Here is a 24,652-nt window from a genome sequence, read left to right as displayed (position 1 = left end):
TGCCTTCTCCCGTGCCAGGGATAATGCCAGGAAGGGAGAGCTGGCTGTACCTTCCATCCCCTCTGCATTTCCATGTGCAGGGTGTATAATTACTCACAGTCCTATGGCACTGCTTCCTCCAATGTGTGACTGTGGACTGCTGATTAGGATGTGGGTCTGACCTTATCTCAGACAAGGCAAGAATCAGCGTGCAGGCTGCGTAGGTAATGGCATGGCATCCCTTGCTGTCTCTCCTTTGCTCCTGCTCATGGAGCAATGGCTCTACCTGGGGGCAGGAGCAGAGGAGTCCTTGCAAGAGCGATAAACAGGGGTGCCCGGTCCCAGCTGCTTCCTTCCTTATCCCTGTTCCTTCGTTGTAGCCTCAGATCTGCATGCATGGAGCATGTTTTTTAATAAACCTGCTGAACTGAGGGAAGGTAAAGCAAAGCTGTAAAGAGTTGTGAGCCCTACCCCTGCCCGTGTCACTGCATCAGTGTGGGGCACAGTAGTTTGTAATGATGATGAGCATGGCCAGACATCCCTCCCACTCTGTTTTGTGTATCTTATGCGTCCTGCAAGCCACCAGCAGATTGTTATACAGCTCTTTTGTAAGTGGAGGGTGGATCCAGCTTCCCATCGATGCGATTCCTGGAACTGCCTTGCTTCTGTGAAACTCTCTTCATTTGAGGCAGTGCCGTAAGGGTTAAGCCATGGTTGTGGGATAGGGTTTGTAACAGGAACAAAGAGGGCTTTTAAGGTCTGTGTTGGGCTAGGAATAGAGGGAATGGATTGAGCCTTTCCCAGTGTGTTGAATTACAAAGGTCATGGAGACCCTTTTGCTGGGAGGCAGCACAGATCGAGGTCCCTGCTGGAACTGGGGCAGAGAAAAGAATTTGTGACAGTCGGTGAGGGCAACTTTGTGGAGAGCTTTAAGACCAGGTGAAAACTGGAACTGTATCCTGAGAAAAATTATTATTGAACACAAGGCTAGAGACCTGCCTTGGGATTTTTGAGTGGTTTGGTTTTGTTCTGCCCCCCTCCCCCTATTGCATTTGCAGCTGCCCCCACACATGGTGCCTGAATTTGCAGTATCACTGGTGTAGCCAGCACTTGGGCTTCTCCAGCCTGCTCTGGGCTGGTGAAGGCAGCAGAAGGTAAAAGTCAATGCCTGCAAGGGAGGATCTTTCTAAAATGCAGAATAGGAGACAGTCCCTGGTGCATGCCTACCCAAGCTAAAACTGGATTTTTCATGTGTAGTCAAGCAGGAAAGCCCAATTCTAGCTGCTTTCCTAGCCCATCTGCTTAATGTTGTCTGCTCAGGATGCCCCATGGGGCAGAGCAGCAGAGGGTCCAGCATAAGGAGCTTGGATATGGATGGCACAAACCTCTGTTTCCCTTCTCACAGCAAGGTGAAAAGAGGACACGGATAGTTTCCATCTCGAGCTTCAAGTGGCATAAGCCAGCCATCCAATCCACCCAGGATATGTATGGAGGACTGCAGGAGCATCCCCTTGCTGAGGGCAAAGGGTGTTAAGGGCTGCTGAGACAACAGGGGTTTCCAGCTTGCAGGAGTGCCAGCTGTGAGCCACACAGTGTATTTTCCAATTTTAGCAAACCTGGATTTGTGTCACTGACCAGAAAAGGTGGCTTAGTCCTTAAAACTCTCAGGCTGGGTTAGCAGGCACTTCGCCATTCAGCTTTGTCCCCTGGCACAGGCATGCTCCCCCCATCTGGTCTTTGATTTAAAGGAATTCCACTTCTGATTTTTGTGTTGGATCAGATGACCTTGAGTATGAATTTTGGAGCAAAGGACTGATGCTTTGTTGGGCTCTGCCTCAGACATGAAAGCTGGTTCCAGGGAATACCCCACGAGGGTCTCTGCAGCTACCACCTAAGTTAATGGCTGACAGGCTGCTCTACTTTTTCAACACCAGAAAGCCAGAACTGTGGGAGCACACAGTCTTGTGAGAAAGAGAACCCAGAAAGGGAACTCTTGGCTTGGAGCTCTCAGAAACCATAACTGTGCCCACCTTGGTAGCTGACCTGTTCTCGGAGTTGTTCTCTGTGTGTCTGTCCTTGTAACCAGGAACCATTTCAGCAGAAGCATCATCTTCGTGAACTCCAAGAACTGCATCATCCTGACGAGAGAAAGGGCGTGCAGGGGAAGCTCTTGGAGCCTACAGGACTTTATGGGACAAAACCTTAGATTTCTTTGCCCTGAGAAGGAAGAAAAGGCTCTGCACATGCATGGCAAGGATCAAAAATTTAAAAATCCAGGGAAAAGCAGCAATTCTGGCATGCAGTTCTGAGCTTTGGCAGAGAATTGTTCTTTATGCCTATTAATATGTGACATCCCAGCCCAAATTATTGTCTGTTGCTCCCTGGCCAAAGAATGGTTTACTCTGGCCTTCATTCCAGGGTGTCAGAGCCTTCTCTCCTGGCTGGGCCTGCGTGACCCTGCTGGAGACATGATGCTTGACCGACTTGTCCTTTTGCAGCAACAGCAAAGCTTGTCCTGAGTAACCTCTCTGTGTGTCAAAATGCTTCAGCTCGCCAAGCACTCCTGGGTGAGAGGTACCAGAGCTCCTTGTCAGCGTGACTTTGACCTGGGGGATGGGGAGAGGAAAGGGGGAGAGAAGAGCCTGCATAATCCTGGCGATTTTCTCCTGTAGTCAGTGGAAAATGGATCCTCCAGCTACGACAGGCAGAGGTGCAGGCCTGTGACCGGGTGTGCTGCACAGACCAGCATCTTCTGCCCACACCAAAGCTCTCTGGTGCTCCTTGACAGGTGGATGTGCAGAGCTGCCTCACTCTGCCTGCTGGGAGCTCTCACTGGGCTTGACACAGCTGCACAGTGCCATCTCCCTCCTATCACCTCTGTCTGCTCTGATCCTCTCTGAGAAGGAGACTGAAGTTAGCTGGGGAGCACTCGGAAGGGGTGATGCTGTGGAAAAGGGAAGGGAAAGAATATGGGGTAAAGCCCTTTTGAGCCTCATCCCTGAGCATTAGGGAATTGCCAGTCAGAGGAGCAGCCTGCAGACATGTGTACGTAAATCATGTGCATGGTTCCTACTGTCCAGACTCAGGAACTGGCCAAGCCTGTGGGCCCTGCATGCCCAGTGGCATTAGCTGATGCCAGCTGACCATAGCCATACTCAGAAGTCCTTTTGTGGCTCCTATGAGACTCTCCACCCTAGAAAGTAAAACTGGGAAGAGGCACAGTCTGGGAGGGCATGTTTGGCTGTACCCAAAGGCAGGTTGTCTGTCTGGCAGATGTCTCACCTGTGGATCTGAGCTGGGCAGTACTGGGTAACCCTCCCACAGCCAGCGGTGGGGGTCAGGCTGCTGGAGGGCTGATAAAGGCAGTGGGTTTGCTGTCAGGCAGCCTCAGAGCCTGGAGGAAGCCCTCCCCCAGTCATTCCTTATCTCAGTGCTGGCACACGACAGCACTCCCAGCCTGCCTCTCTGCCCTGTTTCCCCCCAGTGGACTTGAGCCAGCAGTGTCACCTCCATCCCTCCTGCCACTGGGTACTGCAGGAGGAGAGGGCTCTGGCATGGCCAGGCCAGGCTTCCTGCCCAGTTTGCTGCCTTGCAGAGTCTGTGCCATTGTTACACACACACACACACAAACACACACACACTCCCCTTGCATGAAGAGGCCTGTGGCAGAAATGGGTGAGTTAGTCAGGAGGGGGTGAATCACAGGGGAATGAGTCAGCAGGAAGCAGAAGGCAGGTGCTTGTCCAGGACAGGGCTTTAAGAGAGCCCAAGGGTCTGGCAGCTTATGCCAGGTCCCTGGGAGGTGGGGTGAGGGTGCCAAAGGAGAACTGGGAAAGCCACAGGGCTTAGCAGGCGGAGGCAATGCCTGTGGCTTAGGAACAGGCCAGAATCTTAGCTACATGCTAAACCTATTCTCTGGCCACATCTTCAGCTGTGGGTATGCTGCTACCCTGGAAAGGCTTGGGGCATCCTTGGTGCTGAGGCTTTCCCAGGAGGTACCAGAGATGAGCACTGCAAGAGAGAAGTGCAGCAACCAGGTATCCCTGCCTCCGGGGCATGGGGTGGATCTTCATTCCCGTGCAGGCCATGGGGTGTCCAGCCAGCTCTGGGCAAGCTGAGCAGGTCTCTGTACTGGTCAGATCCTGCCCACTAACCTTCACATCTTGTCTGAGACAGCAAGTGCAGGATGGAAAATGAGTGATGTCTGCTGGGGCAGAGAGTGATTAACAGATAGCTCTGGTTTGAGTGAACACAGCATGGAGGGAAAGCTGGGATGCAGATGATGTGCTGGAGATTTGGGGACATGGTTTGTTGTTGGCTCCAAAATCCCTTGTGTAATCTGGGCTCTGCTGCAGACCCTTGAGAGTACTGCAGGGGTCACAGCTGGCTGCTTCCCTCATCCAAGGACCTGCTCTGGGCTGTTGAGTTTCCATCTAGCCCAGCTGGTCTCTGCAGAGCTGGACTCCTAATTGTCCTGCTCATCTCTCCTGAGGAGAGGTCTCTCACAGGGAGGCAGGCTTGGTATCAGTGCTGCAGGGGCAAAACCAAAGCACTTTCTGTCTAGGGCCAGACTTCTTGGAACAGCTGACTGGGGCTCCTGTCTCCTGGATCACCTAGGTGTGTTGCAGCAGGCACTGGTATTGCTACCAGCCAGAGCAAGGATCAGATACTTGAACAAAAGCAGCCCCCACTAATCTCAGTGTTGAGGCAAGACTCTTTTTTTCAGCATCCTCCAGGTGTACAGGTGCAGGTACCTCTTGTCCTCCCTAGAGGAACCCTTGGCTGGGCAGGAGGGAACCCAGCAGGCTCCAACAGTCTTCAGAGATGAGCTCTGGCTTCTTGTGTGCTGCTGTGGGCAGAGGCTGAAAGTGATGGGCTAGTGCAGCCTGGCAGAGGGGAGGCAGCAAGGTGGGCTCTCACTGCTGCTGGAAGATGTGGATTTGCAGTGAAGCTCGAGCTAGGCTCTCCTGGGAAGTGCCCAGGGACAGGATGAGAGGCAATAGCACACGAGGGAAATTCCAATTAGATATTAGGAAAAATATTTCCCTGCAAGGCGGTTAGACTCTGGAGTAGGGCCCAGAGAAGGGAAGCAATCTACACATTCGGTGACTTTCAGCCCTTGCCGGGGGCAAACCCCAAGCAATTTGCTTGAGCTTGGCCCTGCTGTTAGCGGGATTGGACCAAAAGCCTCTGAGGGCCCTTCCCACCATTGTTTTTCCTCAGTTCTGCAGTTCTCAGAGTGCTTGGCAATGTCTCATCTCGTGGCCTATTGGACTGACTGGCTTGGAGGCAAATGGAGGGGTCAGGGTGTTGTTCTGTCCAACCCCTTCTCCTCTCTTGGTCTCATCCATACAGTATTAGCTGTGCCAGGAGATGGAGGCACTGCCTTAGCAGCATTGCTCAGCTCATTGACTTGCCCCAGCCTATCTTAGCTGGAGCACCCATCCCTTTGAAGGTCTGCATTACTTCCTCCCCACGTGAGCACAAGAAGCACGTGGGCAGTGAAGCACAGAGTGTAAATCGTTCTCCCTGCTCTGCTGGCAGCACAGAGCCATGATCTGTAGGGGGGTGCTGATGTTGTTGGAAGGCTGGTGAGGATGCTGGCCCCCAGCCCTCCAGCTGGATGGGCTCCAGGTTTATCTTCCCCATGATGCCTGTCCCAGGTTGGAAGGGAAGTCACCAGTAGCCTTTTTAGAGGTTCCAGCTGCCTGACCATCCTCAGCAGATGGAGGATGAGATGAGCCCAAAGGACTGTCTGGAAAGAATTATTTGCTCCCAGTATTTTCTGTTTCTTTGCCAACCTTTTATTCTCATGGTTGCTCTTTTCCTGATCCTGTCCTTCTGCAAGAAGGCTGCTGGCAGTCTTATCAGCCTTGCATTCAGAAACGATCTCACTCTACGATTAATTGTATCTCCAAGCTTTGACCCCGGTCTGACGCTGCAGAAGCCTGTGTCTGGTGTGTCAGTGCTCAGAGGGTGTTTACAGTGTTTGCCCCATCCTGTCTGCAAGAGTAATGAACCAGAGCAAAGGGGTCTGCTCATAGCCATGGTGCCTGGGTCGAGCTGGCCTGCAGCAGGAGCTACATCTGCCCTCTCGTCTGGCAGAGGCTGGGTGAATGTCCAGGCTCCCCAAATGCTTTTATATGGATTTTCAATGTCTAGGACATTGCCATGAACCTGTGTTAGTCCCCAGATCCCTTCTCAAGTTGCTTCTTTCAGCCTTTCCCTCGGGCTCATTGACACTGGGCTGCGATGTCTCTCACTTCCTTAGCAGTCCACTTGTTACTCAGTAATGCTCTGGACATTCTGGCATCACTTGGATATCCCTGTTACAACACCCATGAGTATTGAGAGCAGCAGGATCTGGTGGTCTGGGCCAAGAGGCCCCTGAGGTCTGTTCCCAGCTGCAGGTACAAGTGCTGCCTGGCTGGAGATGAACTGGTTTCTGGTAGCACTTGGAGAACTCTCAGGTACCTCACAGGCTCTGTCTCCCTAGCAAGGTCAGGTCTCGAGGGACTTCTGTGTCCTCAACAGCATGGCTGCCACCAGGGTTGAAGGTGTTTTGGACCCAGTTTCCTTAGGCTGGTTTATAAGGTCTCTGAGCTTTGTGTGTTCCCACAGAAGCAGCAGAGCAAAACATGGGTGCAACAGTGGCAGCAGGCAGAGTTTGCCCAGGGTTCTTGCAGGGACTGATGTGGGGGCTTGTGCTCTGCACACAAGGGTTGTCTGGGAATGCAGCTGTCTCTTGAGCCTGTCCGTGTTCACTGTTGCTTCCATGAAGATGGAGGATGCTGATATGCCAGTGCCCCAAGTCCCTACAGGTTATATCCGCCAGATAGCCCCAAGGGCACGTCCTCTCCAGCCTCCTCCTGTTTTGAACCAGTTGAGGTTTGGCTTCCTCCATCTCCATGCAACACCCAGGTGCCAGGTGGATTTCCCCTTCCATCCAGAGGGCATCCCTGGCCATGTGCATTGCTCAGAGCCCTGGCAGCCCTACAGGAGCCCCTATGGAGGGGGTGGCAGGTGCACTGGGCAGACAGCTCTGCTGTCAGTGGGACCCCATGGGTGGTTCAGTGTGTGTGGACTAGGAGGTTTGCCAGTTTCACGGGATGTAATAGGAGCTAGACTGTGTCTCCCACTGCCCTGTGTATGGATATGCCTGCGGTCAGACATGACAGTCCCTCCTACCCCCTTGTTTCCCTTCTTAGGGGCTTGTGCTCTCATGTGTTTGACTTCATTATGGGCAGCAGTATGAGTGTTTACAGATGAAAACTGTGACACCCTTTTCCTAATTCCAGCAGGGTGTTTCTCACCTGCAGTCCAAAGGGAAGGAGAGGCTTTCCTTTTCCGTGACAAGGGGCAGGACATTGAATTCATAGTGCAAATCCTCCTTCCCTGCTGTAGCCCTGGTTGTGTCCAGCTCTTTACAATCAAAGATGGATAAAGCCTCGCCTTTATGGCCCGAATTCCTGCCCAGCCCGTGTCATTGCTCTGGCCTGGGCTAGACCTGAGCTTTTCTAAATCGCTGCTGGGTAAGGGTGAGTTAGGTGGGTGTGCACTGCCGTGTGTGTGTGTTTGCGTGTGGTATCTCCTCCCCCTGTGCCACGTACACGTCTAGCACGGGGAGTGGAAAAGATGCTGAATGTCCCCACAGCTGCTGCAGCCTTATCTGCAGGCTGCAGCTTGGTAACCAAGAGGGAGGCCCGAGTGCCTGTGCTCAAGCACCTCCCTTGCAGGGCTCTTACGGGCTCTTACAGTAAAAGGAAGTGTATTGCAAGAGGGGCTGCAGTGGGGATGGGCAGTTCCCACCAGGCAAATCCTGTGTGCACAACCCTTGCTGCCCTCCCCACTGCAGACACTTGGCCTGCTCTCTCTGCCAATGCGTAGATTTGATGCCTGTGTCCAGAGCTGATCAGAGTAATTCAGCATCCCTGGGACTTTCTCCTCTGCTCTGCGGTGCCCAGTGACCATTTGGGGAGGTAGGGAAGGTGATGCTGCCGTGGTTCTCTCAGGTGGGTCTCAGGGACTCATCAGAGGAGTGTGTGCGAGGAGGCATGGGCTGGTGGGGCTGCAGATGTGTGGCAATCAGGGGTGGGAGGAGAGTGGGGTGAGTTGAGGTGTGAGCTGCAGCAATAAGGAGGCAACAGAGCACAGGTAAGGAGCTGGGGACACCCCTTGGGGGTTTGAGGAAACAGGGCAGGACCTGCGAGTGGTGGAGGTTGGGGTGGGTATGAAGAAGAGCACACTTGTGGGGATACAGAGCCCAGCTGCCATGTGAAGGATGTGGGGAAGGTGGTGTGCATCTGTGGGTGGCTACAGGGCGTCAGGGTACCGAAGGAGCTGGCTTGGTAAGGAGCAAAGATGGGGCTGTGGATGCCTGGGGCTGTATACAGTGGTGAACAGAGAGAGAAGAGAAGTGAGAGCAGAGGTGGGAGCAAAAGGGATCCCATCACCTGCTGATTTCTGTGCAGTCTTCTCCTGGCTCAGAAAGCGTCACCCCACTGCCAGAGCTCCCTGTCAGAGGCTCCTGTTTCTGTACCCAGCTAGTGGTGCTGGAGAACGGGCTGGGCTGTTCATGCTGCACATGTAGATCAGGCTTCCCATGGTGCACAGCCCAGGACAAGGAGCTGACAGGATGGGAGTTACTGTAAGTGATTGCCTTGCCACTGGAATTGAGTTAAACAGGTTGGAATAGGGTTTGCAGGGTTTCTGATAACACCAATCCCAGGGTGTTATTCCTCCTCTTGGGAGATCAAGTAAAAAGGACTATTACTGCTAACGTTAGTGCATTACTTAGAATGGTGAGGGCCTAGTCCAGTTTGGACCTGGGGGATTGCTCCCTTGGACAAATACCCTTATTGAACTTGAGACGTGGCAGCACGTCGGTGCCCTGGTCATGGCCAGAGACCTCAGGTGTCCTGCAAGCACAGAGCAGAAGTGGCCCCTTTGTCAAGGCCCACTTGCCTTCTCACAGCCATCCTGTGACTGGCTACATAGGCATGTGACTTTTTCCACCAAGGGTGGAAAATTTTCCATTGCTTGCAGTTGGCATCAAGGTCTGGCCTGGAGCAGCCAGTCTGCATGGTTACCCAGTGGCCAGGGTCCCTGTCCCTCAGGCCACTGCCCCTGGAGAGGGACAAGAGGAGTGGAAGGGAGCTGTCCCTGTGCCTGGGTGGCCAGGGGCTCGCTTTCACTGCAGGTGCTTTCTTTGTTGCCTCAGGGTGACAGCTGAGGCCACTGTGGTGCTGCCAGGCCAGCACCCTGGGGCTACCCAAGGCTGGCAGGCGCGGTGCCGGCTGCACCTTCCCCTGCGGACGATGGTGCACGGCAGCTACACCGAGGTGAAAGGACGCAGCTTTTTATGAAGCAGAGCCAGCCCGGAGGAATTTGCTGCTTGTGGACAGCTGTTGTCCTGGGCCTGGCTTGTGTCCTCTAGCACTTCCCACCTGGCCCTGCATCAGGGAGGGGAATGGGGGCTGCCTACCCTCCGGACTCCTGTGCCGGGCGAGTGGGTGCCACCTCGGGCTCGTGGGGCTGAATAGCCGCGGTGGAACCCAGCAGCATCCTGCTGCCTCTGCAGGGATCCTCTTGGGCAGCGGAGAGTTTTCCCCACCCCCAGCTCTGCCGCTGCCTCTTTGTTTTCTGGCAGAAGCCTCTGTGCCTTTTCATTGCCGTTGAGGCGCCGAGCAGGAGCCTACATGTGCCGTGTGTGCGTCTCGCTGGGAATGTGATGCGGGCTGGGAAGCCTGCCGGGCCAGGCATCTCCCCTGCAGGGCTGCGGAGGCCAGACGGCAGCTTCGGGGTCTCCTTCCCATGGACTGTTCCTCCGGTCGAGCAAGGCTCCGAGGCCGCTAGTCTTCTCCACAAAACCCTGGTTCGCATTGGCAGCGCTTCTGCACCTTGCCACAAGTAGAGTAAGTTGGATGGGAAAGGGCCGGTCCTCAGCTGGGCTCCCCTGGGCACTCGTGCTCTGCGCTGTGGTCCTCCCTCGCTCCCGCTGGGAAGGTACCTGAGATTAGAGCAGCGCCGGGAGCTCTGGAGCTGGATACAGCGGTGGCTGAGGATTGCTTGTGCTGCGCCTCTCTCCGTGTATTTGATCTCTCGACTTCCAGCAGGGACTGAATTCCTGTGCTGGATTCTGGGCTCGGCTCTTGTGAAAGGATCCAATTATTTCAGAGCTTTGAGCATCTCCATTTGCTGCCCATATTTGCGGCGCCCGGGTCTGTGCTGGCTGGAATTCCAAGTGATTAACGTGGCTGTGACATCCCTCCTAGGGGTGTTATCTTTGCTCGCTGTCCCCCATCGCCCCCCTCTTCCTCCTCCGGCAGCGAGCGAGCGAGACAGGCAGGCAGAGACAAAGGTCTGTCCTCAACCTGGGCTGTCCTCCCTGTAAGCGGCTGCTGCATGGGATTTCCCTGCCCTGCCTGCTGCAGGTTTCCCGGGCTCCCGGTCGAACGCTGGAGCTGGGCAGCCGTGGGGCTGTATTGCTGAGGTTTGAGCCTGCTGGGCTGGGTGGGCAGGGGGTGCTGCCGGCTTTGGAGAGCTGCCCGATTGTCCTGCCGGATTTTAAGCTGCTTTTCATTCTTTGACTGTGCTTTCCTGGGAAGAGGGGCAGCCGTGCATGGAGGGGAGGCTGGCGGGGAGAGGTTGGACGTGGGGGGAAAGCTATACACAGGTGGCCGTCGCATAATGGGATTTGCCTGCAGACCCTGTGAGCCCCCCTTCCCAGTTGCGGGCTATTGTCAGCATCGCTGGCTGCACGCGAGGCACCTGGGCAAGGTGTGCAGAGGCGATCCATGCCACGACGTGGGGCATCGGAGGGAGAAGGGGTAAGTCCCTGGGCTGGGAGTTCTGCTCCGGCTCCCCCACCTCCCAGGAGAGGTTTCATTGTGTTGTCCTGACTTAGCCGAGCAGAAGGGCTCAGTCCCTGCGGCACCTGTGTGTGGGGCTGGGGCTGGGGCTGGGGCTGGGGAGGCGTCGCATGTTGCTGGGCAGACCTCAGCCCCTCGGGAGCCTGCTGCAGCCTGGACCCCCAGCAAGGTGCCCTGCAGAGAGGGCTGCTCTGTCCCCAGGGGCTTCTGCACCCCCCTCAGTGCCCCCTCCTACGGGATGGGAAGGAGGAAGGGCAGCAGCAGCACCTCACGAACGCCGTGCTGCGGGCAGAGGGAGGTGTCGGATCTGCCTCTGTAGAAGCTGTGTCTGGTGGTTTCCAGGAGCTCGCACTCCTAACATAGGCACTGCCTCTTGCCCAATCCTTCCCCTCTGGGCTCGGGCTTCCCCTCCATTGCTAGCAGGGGCCAGCACTGAGTGAGGCTCTGCAGCTGCATAAATCTGGCATGGCAGGAGGCCTCCTGAGGACCCCCAAGAGCAGCACTTGCCCTTGCACTGGGACAAGGATGCTCCCTCCCTCTGCATCCTCTCTCCCTCCCTCCCCTCGTCCCTCCCCCTTGTTTCTACCAAGTGTGAGCTCCTTCAACCCCAACCTGAATTCCAGGATAGTGCCAGAGCCATGGCTGCTGGTCATCTTTCCCTTCAGGCACAGTTTACTCCTCTAGCATCTCTCTAGCCAGCTTCTCCCCAGGATTGCCACCTCTCCTGTGGGCAGCGCTGGAGGTGGTCTGTCTCTCTCCTGGTGGTGATATGCCTGATCTGTCACACTGTGCAGAAACCCTTTGCTGGTGGCAGCATTACTGCTAGTGCTGCCATCCCTCAGGGTTGTGACGGAAACTTTCTGCCTGCTGGCACTTTGCAAGCTCTGCTCTAGACTGTGCCAGGGAGCTCCTGTGTTTGCGCTTGCACTGGTTAGACTTCCTCCCTTCTCCTCGGGTTCAGATAGGACCAATGGAGCTGTGATTTATCCTCCAGACAGTCTGTTTCCAGCAGTTTCCGTTGCCTCTTCTCTTGCCTTGTGCTCTGCTCATTCTAAGAATGACTATATGCCCTCTTGTAATGACAGCCCTTCTACTTCCTGGCTGTGTGGTTCCTGCTTCACCCCAATGAGGCTGCAAATGTCTCCTTACCACTTCCCAGGAGATGAAGCAGGAGAGAGGAAGGCAGTAAAAGCCACTTAGGGGTTGGTTTGGGGCTTTTTTCTGGTCTAAATGGCACAAGGACTCCTTTTGGCTCTGCCAGCCCCTGGGCATGGTGCTCTGCCCCAGCCGGCAGTGCCCAGGCCAAAACCTCTTGTCCGCTAGCCATGTGTCCCCTTGACTGGCTGGCAGTGCTGCTCTTGGAAGCCACATGGATCCCCACTGGGCAAGCGTGGCCCCTTCAGGCACAGCTCTAGCTTTCTTCCTTACGCCAGTGCTAAGCTCCCAGCCCTGCCAAGCTCCCCTTTCCAAGGGCTCTGCAGGTCCTGCCCCATGACAGACACCTCCCTGGCTGGCAGAGCTGCCCTTCACCCATCCCACCTCATTTCTGGCTGACACAGTACAGCTGAAACAGCAACAGTCCTTTTGCAGGCTGCAGGCATGTGGTACAGCTGCTGCATCGCCCAGACAGGGACCCTTCCTCACCCACCATCCTCCACTGTTGCCACCAGGCTGAGACCATGGTCTGTTAATCCTGGGTTCCCCCTGGATGTGCTAATAGGAATGAAACGAGCAGGTAAGCCAAGTCCCATGACCTACTCTGTGTCATTCTGTGTCAGGATCTAGTGGCTTGGTGTCCCCAAGGAACAGAGTGTTTCTGTCCCAGTGCCTGGGACACACTCCTTCCCTGCAGGTGCTTTGGCACTGGGTGTTTGTTGGCTGTTGAAGCTTGGTGCCCTTCCCCAGGCAAAGGAATAGAGGAAAGCTCTGCCTGGCATAGCTCCAGATCCAGGTGCTGGGAGATCCTGGCAAAAGCACAGGGCCCCTCCTGTCTTCTGAGCACTGAGGGCGCCTGGGAGCCTGGCAAGAGCAGGGCAGAGAGTGGGAGGAGCTCTGGCTGGGCTTCCCTCAAGAGGCAAAGCCCTTTAAGTCATATTTGAGAGTCAGACCACCAGCACAGGCTAAAACACTGGCAAAATCAGCATTACTTGGGCTTGGGGGGGGGGCAAACCCTTGGCTTGGGCATGTGGAGTCCCATGTGCTGCATCCAGGGGATGGTACCTGTGCTGGACCTGGACCTGGCTCTGTCCCATCCGTGTGGCCAGAAGGGGGGCTCTGGCGGTGCCTGGCTCAAGGGGAGGAAAAGGGAGAGATGATCAGGTGCTTTCTCCTTGTTGTCCCTGCTTGGAATGCAGGAGTCCCTGGTCCTGGTGTTGTTGTCTTGCTCTGTGGGGAGGTGGTGGGCTCCCCAGGGGGTGCTGTCAGAGGCTGAGCCCTACCGAGAGCTGGCTGGAAGTGCCCTGGGAGGCAGAGCTAAACACAGCTAAGAGAACCTCCCCCGGACATGGTGCCTTGCATCTTGAAGAGGGTGAGAAGCAATGCTGTGCTCCAGCTGCTCTCCATCCCAGGCTGATGGGCACTTCTCCAGGGGGATGTACAAGAGATCCCAGGGTGTAATTGGAGACACTTTTGGGTGGGCTGAGGAATTTGGTATTTTCCAACACGATACTTCAAGCAACAGTATCTGGGCTGGCAAAACATGGTGCAGCCTCCCTTGTGTTCTAGGTCTCTGCTGGGGTGGGTTTGTGGTGTCAGCAGGTCAGCCTCTCCTGATGGATCCATTCTCCTGAAAGGCAGCTGCTGTTGGGGAGCAAATGGCTGTGACTTCAGAGGGGCGTGGGAAGGAGAAAGAAAGGATTCAGGTGAAACTGTATTTGTTCTGGCATGGACACACACTTTCTCCCACTGCACCATGATGATTCTTGCTGTTGGTTGCTGATTTTGCTTCCCAGTGGTTGACTGTGCCACATAAGTCATGGTAAAAGTCTCCCCCAGAGATGGAGGAGGGAAACAACAACCTTCAAGGCAGGCAGAGCACAGCATGTTACCACCTCAGCATCCATTAGCAAATGAGGGCATTTACTTGCTTTCCTACATGCTTTGGTGCAGGCCTCATGGGGGTGCAGGAGGGGCTGGTCTTTATGAAAAGCTTCTGTTGAGGTTTTGGATCCGAGGTTTGTTATGCTGCAGCATTGATTTGCCCGACTGCAAGTGCTCCCTAGGTGCTGGTGTATTTTATCTCAGCAAGTCCTGTTCTGGCTGGTTGCTGGCAGTGCCCTTCCCCACCACTGCTGGCAGTGGCTTTTGGGCTGTCCGAGTCTGAGGGACTGGCCCTGGCGGCCTGTAATTACAAATCTTATTGGAAATGTAATGAAAGAACAGCCTGTTTCCTGGGGCAGGTGAGGTCAGGCAGTGAGCACAGTGAGTGACCTGCTGAAGCTGCCTTCCCACGTGCAAGATGGTGGGATGCAGAACTTGCCAGACCAGGGCGCCAGAAGGGGTTTGCACTTGAATGTTTGTGCCTCTGAACATCCATTTGAGGTTTTTCTTCATTTGCCTGGCCATGCTGTTTCCAGCTTTCCGAGCAGTGCTTGCTGCTGACATGGGATGCCCAGATGGTGACTTCCCTCTGGATGGCTGCTGCAGTGAGCCCCAATTTAGGGATGCATGTGGAGGGAAGTGGGGAGGGCAGGCACCGTTTCCTCCTTCATCTGGAGGTCCCTGGGCTGGCAAAGCCCATGAGCTGCCCTTCCACAAAGGTGCTGAGGGTGGAGGTGTCCAGGGGCTCCTGCCCACTCTGAAGGTGTTGCAACATGAGCTGCTGCCTGAGCTGACTCTCCTTTATGCCCTCTTTCAGGCATCAAAGCTGCAGTGCCGGTGGATTATGACCGCAGGGGAGCTGTGTTGCATCTGCAAACCTCAGCTGTGCATCAAGGGCACATCTGAGCAGGTGAGTGCTGTGCACATGAAAGGACTGTTGTCTTTGTGCTGGGGAAAGCTGGTGGGGGGTCATCATGGCTCAGGGCTGTCAGGCTCCTTGTTTCTACCTTCCCTGACTGTCATCTCTTATTGGAAGGAAACAATTCCAAGCTCTTCTCCTTATCTGTAGGGCCAGAAATGTCCTGTGCTGTGGGTGGAAGGGGGAGGAGGTAAACATGAGACCAGGAGCTAGCTGGAGGCCCAGAGGTTGCTGCAGTGTCTAGTAAAGCAAGGCATGAAACGGTCACCAGAAAGAAAGAGGAATCTGTTCATATGCACAGGGTTTCATACAGGAAGGCATGCAAAAGGGATGTAAAATACAATCCAGGTATGAGAGTTCACAGCTTAGCTTAAAGTACTTGTGGTTTAAATGTCAATTAGGGTGATAGCACTGCCTGAGATGGTCGAGATGTATGTGGCCTTTGGTTTGGGTGGTTGGGAAAGGCTGAGACTAAAAGCTGCCTTCCCTGGCTGTGTGACCCCGCAGAGGGGCAGTACCCTCCTGCTCTACTCCTGGAAAGCATCTGAACCACTGCAGCCCTGCATCTCCCACTTTCCATCCCCCCAGAGCCCCTGTGGACACTGAAGAGCTGGAGAGGACGTTGCAGAGGCTTGGAGGCACACCGTGATGGTGGGAGCCATTCCACGGCAGCCACGGCGCTTCTGGGGGGTGCCTGACTGGCAGGTGTCTTCACCTGGTTGTGCCAACGACCGCCTGCTGCGGGACAGGGAAGTTAATCCGGAGATAAGCAGGGTTCTGCTGCAGAGGGGTGAGTGCGGGGGGCAGCCAGGGCAGGCTGCACTGGTGTGGGCTACACAGAGGGGCTGAGGTTGGCAGGGACATCTGGAGGGTGTCTGATCCAACCCTGCTGCTCAAGCAGGGCCATCTAGACCCATTGCCCAAGATTGTGTCCAGATGACTTCTGAATATCTCCAAGGATGAAGACTCCACTACCTCTCTAGGCAACTGTTTACAGTGCTCGGTCACCCTCAAAGTAACAAAAAAAATTGTGTTTCCTGATGTTCAGAGGGAACCTCTTATATATATATTTATATTGATAAGATCCCCCTGAACCTTCTCTTCTCCAAGCTGAACAGTCCCAGCTCTCCCAGCTTTCCTCACAGGACAGATGATCCAGTCCCTTAATTTTTTCTTGGTGTCCCTTTGCTACACTCTCTCAGGTGACTTCACCAGTGCTGAGCAGAGACGAAGGATCAGTTCCTTTGACCTGCTGGCAATGCTGTGCCTAGTGCAGCCCTGGACACTGGTTTTTCTTTGCTGCAAGGGCACATTGCTGGCTCATGGTCAGCTTGGTGTCCACCAAGACCCCCAGGGCCTTTCCTGCTGAGCTGCTTTCCAACCAGTCAGCCCCCAGCATATCTTGATGCATTCCTTTGATCACTCCTTTTAAATAAAGTTCTGGGGCTCAACCACCCTGGCCTGCCACTTTCCCATCCCCATTGTGTCAGGGCCAAAATACCACATGCAGCCTTGCTCTCCAGATAGCCTTGATCCACCTGCAGAACCAATTTCCCTATTGCTCACTTGCCCCTAAGCCCTTGCTCCACAAGATCAGGCAAGGCTGCCAGGCATGGGCAGTTTGTCTTCAGTCTGCTGGTGACTTTTCCTGCATCTCCTCAGCTGTTGCAGCCATTTTAGTATTTATCATGCCAGAACTGAAAAACTCCTGACAGGATTCTCACAGCTCTCAAGCTGGGCTGAACCAAAAGTGAGGTGCCATGCAGCATGGAGGAGGTCAGGCCCTTGGGGCTGGCAGGAATGGGTGGATGGTGACCCTGGTACCACCCAGCTGCTGATTTAGGTGGTGGAGGTGCCTGGTCCAAGCTGGCAGAGGTAACAAGGATGCTAGGCCAGGTTCCTGTCCCTCCCATGGGGCTGGCACTGTAGGGCACCAGGTTGTCTTGGCCAGCACTGGGAGATCTTGTTGCTGTTGCCCAAAGGGGGGATTACAGGCCTGAGTCCCTCTGGGACTGGTCTGACCTGCCTGACTTCTGTGCTCCAGAGCAGCACAAGCACGTCAAGTCCCTGGCAGAGGGCAGGCCTCTTCCTCCTCACTTGTCCAGACTTGTCCCCAGTAGTCTCCTGCCTGGCTGGAGACTTCTCTCCTTGCCCAGGCTGGGAAGGAAGTGCTGAACCTGCAGGTGGGTGATGCCTCAGGGTTCCCCAGAAAGCAAAACCAGCCTAATTCCTCTTCCTGTCCCTGGAGCGGGGAGGTTCAAGTGGGGCTGTGTGAAGAGCTGCCCATATCCCGGTAAGTTTCTTGCAGCCAGAAGTCTGGGTGAGGGTGGGGATCCCAGGCTGATTTCCATCCTCCTACCCTTCTTTTTTCAGATGCTGTGCTGCAGACCACCTCATAGTAGAGGGCTCAAACAGAGATCCTGAGCAAGGGGGGGTCCAGCTTCCACCCCCTGCCCTTGCACCCTGACCTGTGGCACTTTACAGTCCCACTCCTGCTGCTGCATGGGCTGTTCTGACTCCGGCTCCGCTCGGAGTCCAGGCAAGTGAGGCTCCATGCGGCACATCCACACAGAGACGTCCCTGCCCCCGGAGCGCAGCACAGACCCCAGCCTGTCCCAGCCCAGTGGAGAGACGCCCTTGGAGCCCTCCTCACAGCGCTGCACCCACCGCAGCATCCTCATGGGCTACAACGAGACAGAGATCAAGCGCCAGAAGGTCTACCAGGTCTCCATCTTCTCCCACCTCTCCAGCTCCTCTGAGAGCACAGAGCAGCGGGCAGGCAGCCAGCCGGCTGTCAAAAGGGGATACCCTGAGCAGCGAACTCTGGAGGGGGGGCGAGATCCCAAACGAACTCACTGGGGTGACAGGGGGGTGGACAGCAAGCGCGATGGGGGCCCTGGGCAGCCTTCCCTGGATGATGACGATTCCTTTGAGGATGGTCTGCTGGTGGAAGAGTTATCCCTGTGCGGCTCTGCCCAGCACTTCTCCCACAGCGGGCTGCGTGTGGTGGAGCACCGCTGTGAGGGCAGCCCCAGCCACAGCCCCAAAGCCAGCAGAGAGGACAAGTCACAGTATGTCTCCTTGTCCTCATCCTCCTCCTCCTCCTGGCCCCAGCACATTGCTTGCAGTACTTTGCACATGAGAGACAGTTGCTCTGTCTCATCGGGGGATCATCCCACAGACTATGGAGAAAATGGGGAGCCAGCAAGTGGCCACAATGTACTTCACCTTGAATTGCACAGTATTGCACAAACAACCCAGTTGGACTCTGGTGGGAAGAGAGAGAAGCCAGGCAGCAGCCCAGCTCACAGCAGCAGGGCTGGTGGAGAAGATGAAGGGTCAGTGGTGGGCAATGGGTGCAAGGAGCCCCCAGCTCCGCAGACAGCGCTCAGTCCTGAGCCCAGCAACCTGAGCTCCCAGGAGACAACACCCTGTGGGAGCAGCCACTTCAGCAGCAGCAGCTGCCCAGCCAAAAGGAAGTTGCTGCCTGCTGGTGAGGTTGTGGCCGACTCCTGCTCTGAGGATGAGAGTCTGTCCCCACCGGCAAGGAAGAAGAGGGTCCTGCCGTGCCACCCCGTCCCCACAGCGTGCCGCAGCACTGATGCCAAGGGGGCCCCTTTCTGGAATCACCTGCTTCCTGCTGCCAAGGTGAGCATTGCTCATGAGGGGAGGCAGGGAATGGCCTGGGGATACCCAGAGCTCAGGACTGTCCTTGTGGGCAATGTAGTCCACTGTGCCCTGTCCTGTCCTAGTGCTGCAGCACTGGTGTGAGCAAGGCAGGAGCTGACAGCCAGCCCCAGGACACATGGTATGTTTCAACCAGCTCTTGACATCTTGTAGTCACTGGATTCTCTGCTTGCAACCAGCTTTCTGTCCTGGAGAGCCTTGCTTGGACAGGAGACAACATCCCCATGGCTGTGAGAGCTGGACACATGGCATGGGGCCACGCGTGGTGTCTGATGGCTTCATGTTAAGCTGGATATACCAGCCTGCCATACCTGGCCTCTGCCTGCCTGATGAGCAGGAAGGCAGATGTGTGGGATGGCTTGAACTCCTGGCCATGATATCCATTAGAGCAAGGGTTTGGTGGCAGCGAGTGGGACTGGACATGCTCTGACCGAGGGGCCCAGTGCTGTGTGCACAGATGTCACTGGCTTTTCTGCAGCTTTGGCATGTCCTCAGGGCGCCACAAGCTCTCAGGAATGGGGCAGACCCCCAGTGTTCGCAACTACCCTGGCAGCTCAGGAGCTGCCTGCGATTCTTCCCTTCTTATCCTGCCCTTCTGACCAGCTCCCTGCCCTCTCCCTGTCCTGCCAGCTGAAGCTGCAGCAGGCTCACACCATACCTGGCATGCTCTTCTCTTTACCCGGGGCATCCCATGGTTCAGGGATCCACAGCAACTGATGGCAGAGGCACCCTGGCTTCTTGCTGCTTGGAGCTGGGACACACCATCCAAGATGAACAGCTGCATTCCTGCATGCCTTTTTCATGACTGTCCCCCAGCCCAGCTGCCCCCAGCACTGTCCTTGCAGAGTGAAGCCCTCCAGCAGCTTCCCTGGGTTTTCCCACCCGGTCATGCCAGCCAGCTCCATCATCCCTTTGTGTTGTGCTGCCCTTTGTGTGGCTTCCAGAAGGGAAAGCCCCTGAAAAGGGGACGTCTTTAAAAGGAGGCTGCAGTGTGGCTCTGGCTTTAACCCCCCACCCCACAGCTGTAGGATCCTGGCTGTGGGCAGGGGTGGGCATTAAGCCCCTTTGCCCAGTGACATTGCTGAGGACTTTGCATGAATCACCAGGGGACTGAACTTTTCCCAGGCTGGTCGGGGAGTTTCCTTGTATGTGTCACTGGTCCCTGGGAGGTTCAAGGGGGTGTTGGTTCATGGCTCTGTCTGGGGGTGTCTTGTCACAGGGGCTGGTCCTGAGACCTGCTTTGCAAGGTGGGAATTGTGTGCTGCACCCTCAGCTCGGCTACCAAAACCCTCATCCCCAGCTGAGTCACTCTGGGACTTGGGCAGCCCCACGTCCCCACCAGACACCCCAGTCCTCATGCTGCCCTGCTGGCTACCCCTGCAGAGGCTTATGATGGCTCTTCATGGACAGGAGCCACTTCCATCTGCTGGGGCCCTCGTGGGGCTGTGGGGCAGGGCAAGGGGTGCATGGTCCCTGATCGCTGCCCTAACTCGGTTCTCCATTTCGTGTCCCCTCCAGAGTTCTGCAGATTGCACTGCAGTCGGGAGGAGGCTGAAGAGCGGGCTGCGCCTCAAATCGTGAGTGTCCTGGCAGCCCTGTGGGATGGATGTGGGGGCTCAGAGTGCCTGGTCACCCCAGCACCCTGCAGCCCCATGGGAGGTTCAGGTTGGGTTGAGTCCTCTTCCCTGCCCTGCCCTGCCCTGCCCCGGGCATCTCCCCTCCACAAGACCCAGGCTGTGGGGCAGTGGGGGGGTTTCTTCAGCACCTGGGGAGTAGTAAAGTGGGTTCAACCCCCAGCAAAGAAAGGGATGGGAGATCTGGAGAGGGATCCACATTCCCAGGGACATGGACAGCCTAGGGCTGCATGCTCTCCAATCCAACACCAATCTTCTCTCCTCTCTCCAAGGCGACATCTCCGGAGCAGCCTCCGGAGGGGCACCAGGTCTCCCACAGCACCCTGGGCCACCACCACTGTCAGCCATGCTCTGCTGGGCAACTTTGAGGTAACAGAGCCCACCTGACAGGGGGAGGTGGGTCCTGGGGACTCCTGGCTGGACTGGCGATGGGTGTGAGAGGCTGAACCTGATGAGAACCTGGCTGAGGGGCTGGGCTGATGGAAGCCTGGATTTGGGGCTGGGCTGATTGTCCCCAAAGGGCATAGCATGCAGTGGCCATCATGCAGCCACCAGTCACCAGCAGGATGGCTCAGCCAGATCCTTGGGGAAGGCAAAAAAACTGGATCCTGCTGAGGTGGCTGCTGTGAGGCTGAGCCAAGGCACTCTTGCTGCTTCACTGTGTTAGATGGCTGGTTTTATCCCAATTCAGGGTGGGTCTCTGTCAGAGCCAGGGCCCCTCATGGGTGGTCTTTGGACATGTAAGGGCAAGTCAGACAGGTGGTGTTTGAAGCTCCCTAAAGCTTCCCTCCCCTCTCAGGAGTCCATCCTGAAAGGGCGCTTCGCCCCGTCGGGGAGGATCGAGGGTTTCACGGCCGAGATTGGTGCCAGCGGCTCCTACTGCCCCCAGCACGTCACCCTGCCCGTTGACGTCACCTACTTCGACATCTCTGAACACAGCGTGCCCTCGCCTTTCCTGGTGCGTGCATGAGGGAGGGCTGGCACTGTGGGGGAGGGTGAGGGGGACTGTACCCTGGCACTGAGGCACCCTTGGCACCCCTGTGGAGAGTGTGGCTCAAGCAACCACCTACCCGTGCAGATGACTGGCTATGCCAGGAGCAGTCTTGAACCCAAAAAGCAAAGAGGGAAATAAAGAGGGCATGTGCAGAGGCAGGTCGCTGCCCCGATGCCTCGTGGTTGTGGCTGCACTATCACCTCCTCTCTGTTGCTGCTTGTTCATTCCCTGGTTTGGAGAGGAACTGAGCTGAGCGTCTTCGTGCTGACTTGTGCCAGGTGTTCCCAGCAAAGGGGGGGGTCTCAGCCCTGTGGTGGGTCCCAGCTGGGCTCTCCCTGGGCTTTCTGCCTCTCTCACATGCTGTTTCTTTTGCTCCAGGGAGTGATTGATTTGGAGGCCTTGGGAAAGAAGGGTTACAGTGTCCCCAAAGCTGGAACCATCCAAGTGGTGAGTCATTCCCTGGCCTCCAGTAGCACCTTGGGGACAGGGCTGGGTGGGCTCTGGTTGTCCCCCATTGGGCTGGGTATGCACCATTATGTTGTTAGGCAAGGCAGCAGCCAAAAAGCTTGTGCAGAGGGGGTACATGGCCACCAACACAGCACAGCAGAGTGGAGCATGAGGGGGTAGAAGGTGGTGGGAGGTGCAGGGAAGGAAGAGACTGGTGAGGAGGGATGGGGTTTTGGCAAAAGAGTGTGTACATGCAGTGAGGATGGGATGGGATGCGTGGAGGTGGGTGAAAAGGACTGACCTGTGACCCCCAGGCTAAACCCTCTGGGGCTGGTGTGGGGCTTTCTGGATCCTTGGGTTGGCTGCTTCTGCTCCCAGATGCCCCATGCCATCCCTACAGATCCATTTGTGTGCCCTTCCCAGTCTCACTCCCTACCCCTCTGCCCCCAGACCTTATTTAACCCCAACAAGACTGTGGTGAAGATGTTCTTGGTGACATACGACTTCCAGGACATGCCAGCCAACCACATGACCTTCCTACGCCATCGCATCTTCCTGGTGCCCGTGGGGGAGGAGGACGGGGCCACCGTGGCCTCCAGCGACCCACTGGGCACCAGCCCACCCCGCAGGGTCCTCTGCTACCTGATGCATCTGAGGTAAAGCACCTGCCCCAGGGTCACCCCTGGGCTCCTCTCCAATATGTCCCAAGCCTGCTGGACAGGAGGACAGGTGGCAGCCTGACCCTGTCACCCTGGGGAGCAGCAGGGACCACCTGCTCCTCCGGGATGGTTGCAGCTGCCACCCTGCCCAAGGGCAGCTGTCTCTGTCCCTCCTGAAGGCAACCAGAGCGTGGCCACCTTGACCAGGGGTGAATAGTCAAGGGGGTTGTGACGCGCACTGAGGCTGCCCTGCCCTTGCCTGGGAGCCTGGGGTCCCTCAGCCCTGCTTTTGTCTCTGTGCAGGTTTCACAGCTCCAAGTCGGGGAAGATCTACCTTCACGACGACATCCGGCTGCTTTTCTCCCGCAAGTCGATTGAGGTGGATTCGGGGATCCCCTACGAACTGAAATCCTTCACAGAGATGCCCAGGAACCCCTGCTACTCGCCCCGGGCCTGACTTTCCTCACCCCCCAGGGCTGCTGGGGAGCCTCCAGCACAGCACTCTGGGGAGAGATGAGTAACAGGCCAGCAAGCAAACACTGCTTTGAAACATTGCCCATCCTCCTGACCAGCACGGACACCACACCCTGCAGCAGGGCTGGGATCACCCAGGGGGCTTCACCCAGAGGGGCAGGGGCTGAGGAGCAGCCCTGGCACTGCAGGGACATGCCCAAGCCTTCTGCTGGTGCTGCTCCCAGCTTGGAGACTTGTCTGTGGCTGAGGTGGGTGGGAAGTGAAGAGTTGGGCCCGGGCTCTGGGTAAGACTACCCACATTGGCCCTGGGAATGGGAGCAGAAAGTGTGGAAGGGTTTGTATTTATTAGTATTTATTGTTGCTGGGAGCGCAGAGGAGGCTCGTGCATAGGACCTGAGGTGCTGTGCTCGTTCTTCCCCCCCACCCTACCAGCACAGGGCTGCCCCTTTTGGGGCAGGTCTGTGGGGACTGAGAGGATCACTGGGGAAGGCAGAGGACCCACCTCTTGGCCTGGGTGCAGCTCCCAGGCCAGGGCTGTGTTAAAAGACTGGGAGAGGCTGGGCCTTGCTGGGCACCAGCTCTGTGGGGCCAGTCCCACTCCAAGCAATCCTTTGACTCCTTCAGGGCAAGGCAGACCCCATGGGGTCAGTGGCAGTCAGGGAAGTGGCCGTTGCCCTGGTTCCTAAGGCTCAGAGACGCGGCGGTCACGTGGATGGGGACCTGGGGCTCTTTGCAGAAGCATTGGGGATAGCCCTCTCTGGGCAAGAGCCTCCAGAGCACGTGCGCCGCGGATCTGAGAAGATTGCCAAAAACAAGGAGCCTTGCACCATCTGCAGGTGTGGGGTGAATCCCAACCAGGAGGCAGCGCTGGGCAGGGGTGTGCCGGCAGCACCATCAGGGGCTGGAGGATGGGCAGGAGCTCGGTCCCTGGGAAGAGGGGAAGAAGCAACAGGGACATCAAACTCTGGGCCCTAAGGAGGGGGTCTGGGGGTGCTCCCCAGTGGGAGCACTCTGGGGAGCTGCGGGCCAAGCCCAGGGAGATGAGGGGGGCAGGGGTGAGAGGGTGAAACAAGCTGGAACATACCTCGTCTGTATCACCCCTCTGTCCTGGGGTCTCTGCATGGCTTCCCCCAGCCCCAGACACGTCCCCCCCCCGGCTCCCCGCGGCCCCCCTGGATTCCCGTTGCTTCCCACGGATCCCGGGCCGGGGCGTGGGGATGGGCCGGGTCAGGGGGAGGCCTGGGGCGAGGTCCTGCTCTCCCCTGCCCGGGGGCAGCCGAGGGACTCCGGCGCTGCTGGGCTGGGAGGAGGGTGGGGGCCTGAACCCCCTCACACACACAGCGGGGGCTGAACCTCCCTCCCCCTGGGGGCTGCTCCCCCCACACCCGGGGCTCTGAACCCACCAAACACCCGGGGCCTGAACCCTCCACACCAAGGGACTGAGCCCCCCAAACACCAGGGGACTGAACCCCCAACCCCCGGGGGCCCCCCCCCCCCCCCCCGCCCTGGGCACCGGGGGCCGCCATGACACCGGGGTCCCCCTCGCCCCCACGACATCGGGGCTCCCCCTTTCGCCGCGGGGTCGCGAAGGCCGTGCCGGTACTTTTTCGTGTTCGTTTCTATTTTAATAAACGCCCGTTTGGAGCCCGAGAACAAGCCCGGTGCTGCCGCTGCTGAAGGAGGGGTTCTGGTGGGGGGGGCGGGGGGGGGAGGCGGAACTGCGGGCAGGCGGAACGGGAGAGCGCGGGCGGCGGGGCCGGTCCGGGCAGCGCACCCGGAAGCGGCGCGGCGCGGGGGCCTGGCGGGGGTGCGGGAGCGGCGGCGGCGCCGAGCGGGGCGGGAGGAGCCGAGCGGGAGATGCTGTCGCGGGCGGGGCTGCGGGCCCGGGCCGGCCTCGGGCTGCTGCAGGTGCGGGGGGTAGCAGGAGAAGGGGGGGATGACGGGGGTGC

At 57.1% G+C, this 24,652-nt stretch overlaps 2 protein-coding genes across 6 annotated transcripts in view; both read left to right on the top strand.

The window, feature by feature from the left end:
- The window catches only part of FAM214B (family with sequence similarity 214 member B), a 38,801-nt gene extending 14,448 nt beyond the window's left edge, over nt 1–24,353 (top strand). For 2 of the 5 annotated variants that reach the window (XM_027670412.1, XM_027670414.1), the window contains exons 3-11: nt 14,707–14,799; nt 15,397–15,598; nt 17,182–18,456; nt 20,014–20,072; nt 20,402–20,498; nt 20,929–21,087; nt 21,502–21,570; nt 22,021–22,226; nt 22,533–24,353. In XM_027670412.1, the coding sequence (XP_027526213.1) occupies nt 17,362–18,456; nt 20,014–20,072; nt 20,402–20,498; nt 20,929–21,087; nt 21,502–21,570; nt 22,021–22,226; nt 22,533–22,686 (1,839 nt within the window). In that variant the 5' untranslated portion in view covers nt 14,707–14,799; nt 15,397–15,598; nt 17,182–17,361 and the 3' untranslated portion in view covers nt 22,687–24,353. Of the gene's footprint in view, nt 1–9,644; nt 9,894–10,685; nt 10,809–12,429; nt 12,586–14,706; nt 14,800–15,396; nt 15,599–17,181; nt 18,457–20,013; nt 20,073–20,401; nt 20,499–20,928; nt 21,088–21,501; nt 21,571–22,020; nt 22,227–22,532 lie in introns of those variants that run through there. The other 3 variants (XM_027670415.1, XM_027670413.1, XM_027670416.1) reach the window with 3 other exon arrangements.
- A 177-nt stretch (nt 24,354–24,530) lies between these two features.
- The window catches only part of STOML2 (stomatin like 2), an 11,081-nt gene continuing 10,959 nt past the window's right edge, over nt 24,531–24,652 (top strand). The window contains exon 1 of the mRNA XM_027670373.1: nt 24,531–24,611. Within this exon, the coding sequence (XP_027526174.1) occupies nt 24,561–24,611 (51 nt within the window). The 5' untranslated portion in view covers nt 24,531–24,560. The remainder of the gene's footprint in view (nt 24,612–24,652) is intronic.

This window comes from Neopelma chrysocephalum, unplaced genomic scaffold (genome assembly GCF_003984885.1).
Source record: "Neopelma chrysocephalum unplaced genomic scaffold, ASM398488v2 Primary Assembly neopelma1_96845, whole genome shotgun sequence".
Lineage (NCBI taxonomy): Eukaryota > Metazoa > Chordata > Aves > Passeriformes > Pipridae > Neopelma > Neopelma chrysocephalum.
This window is presented reverse-complemented; position numbering and strand designations above follow the sequence as displayed.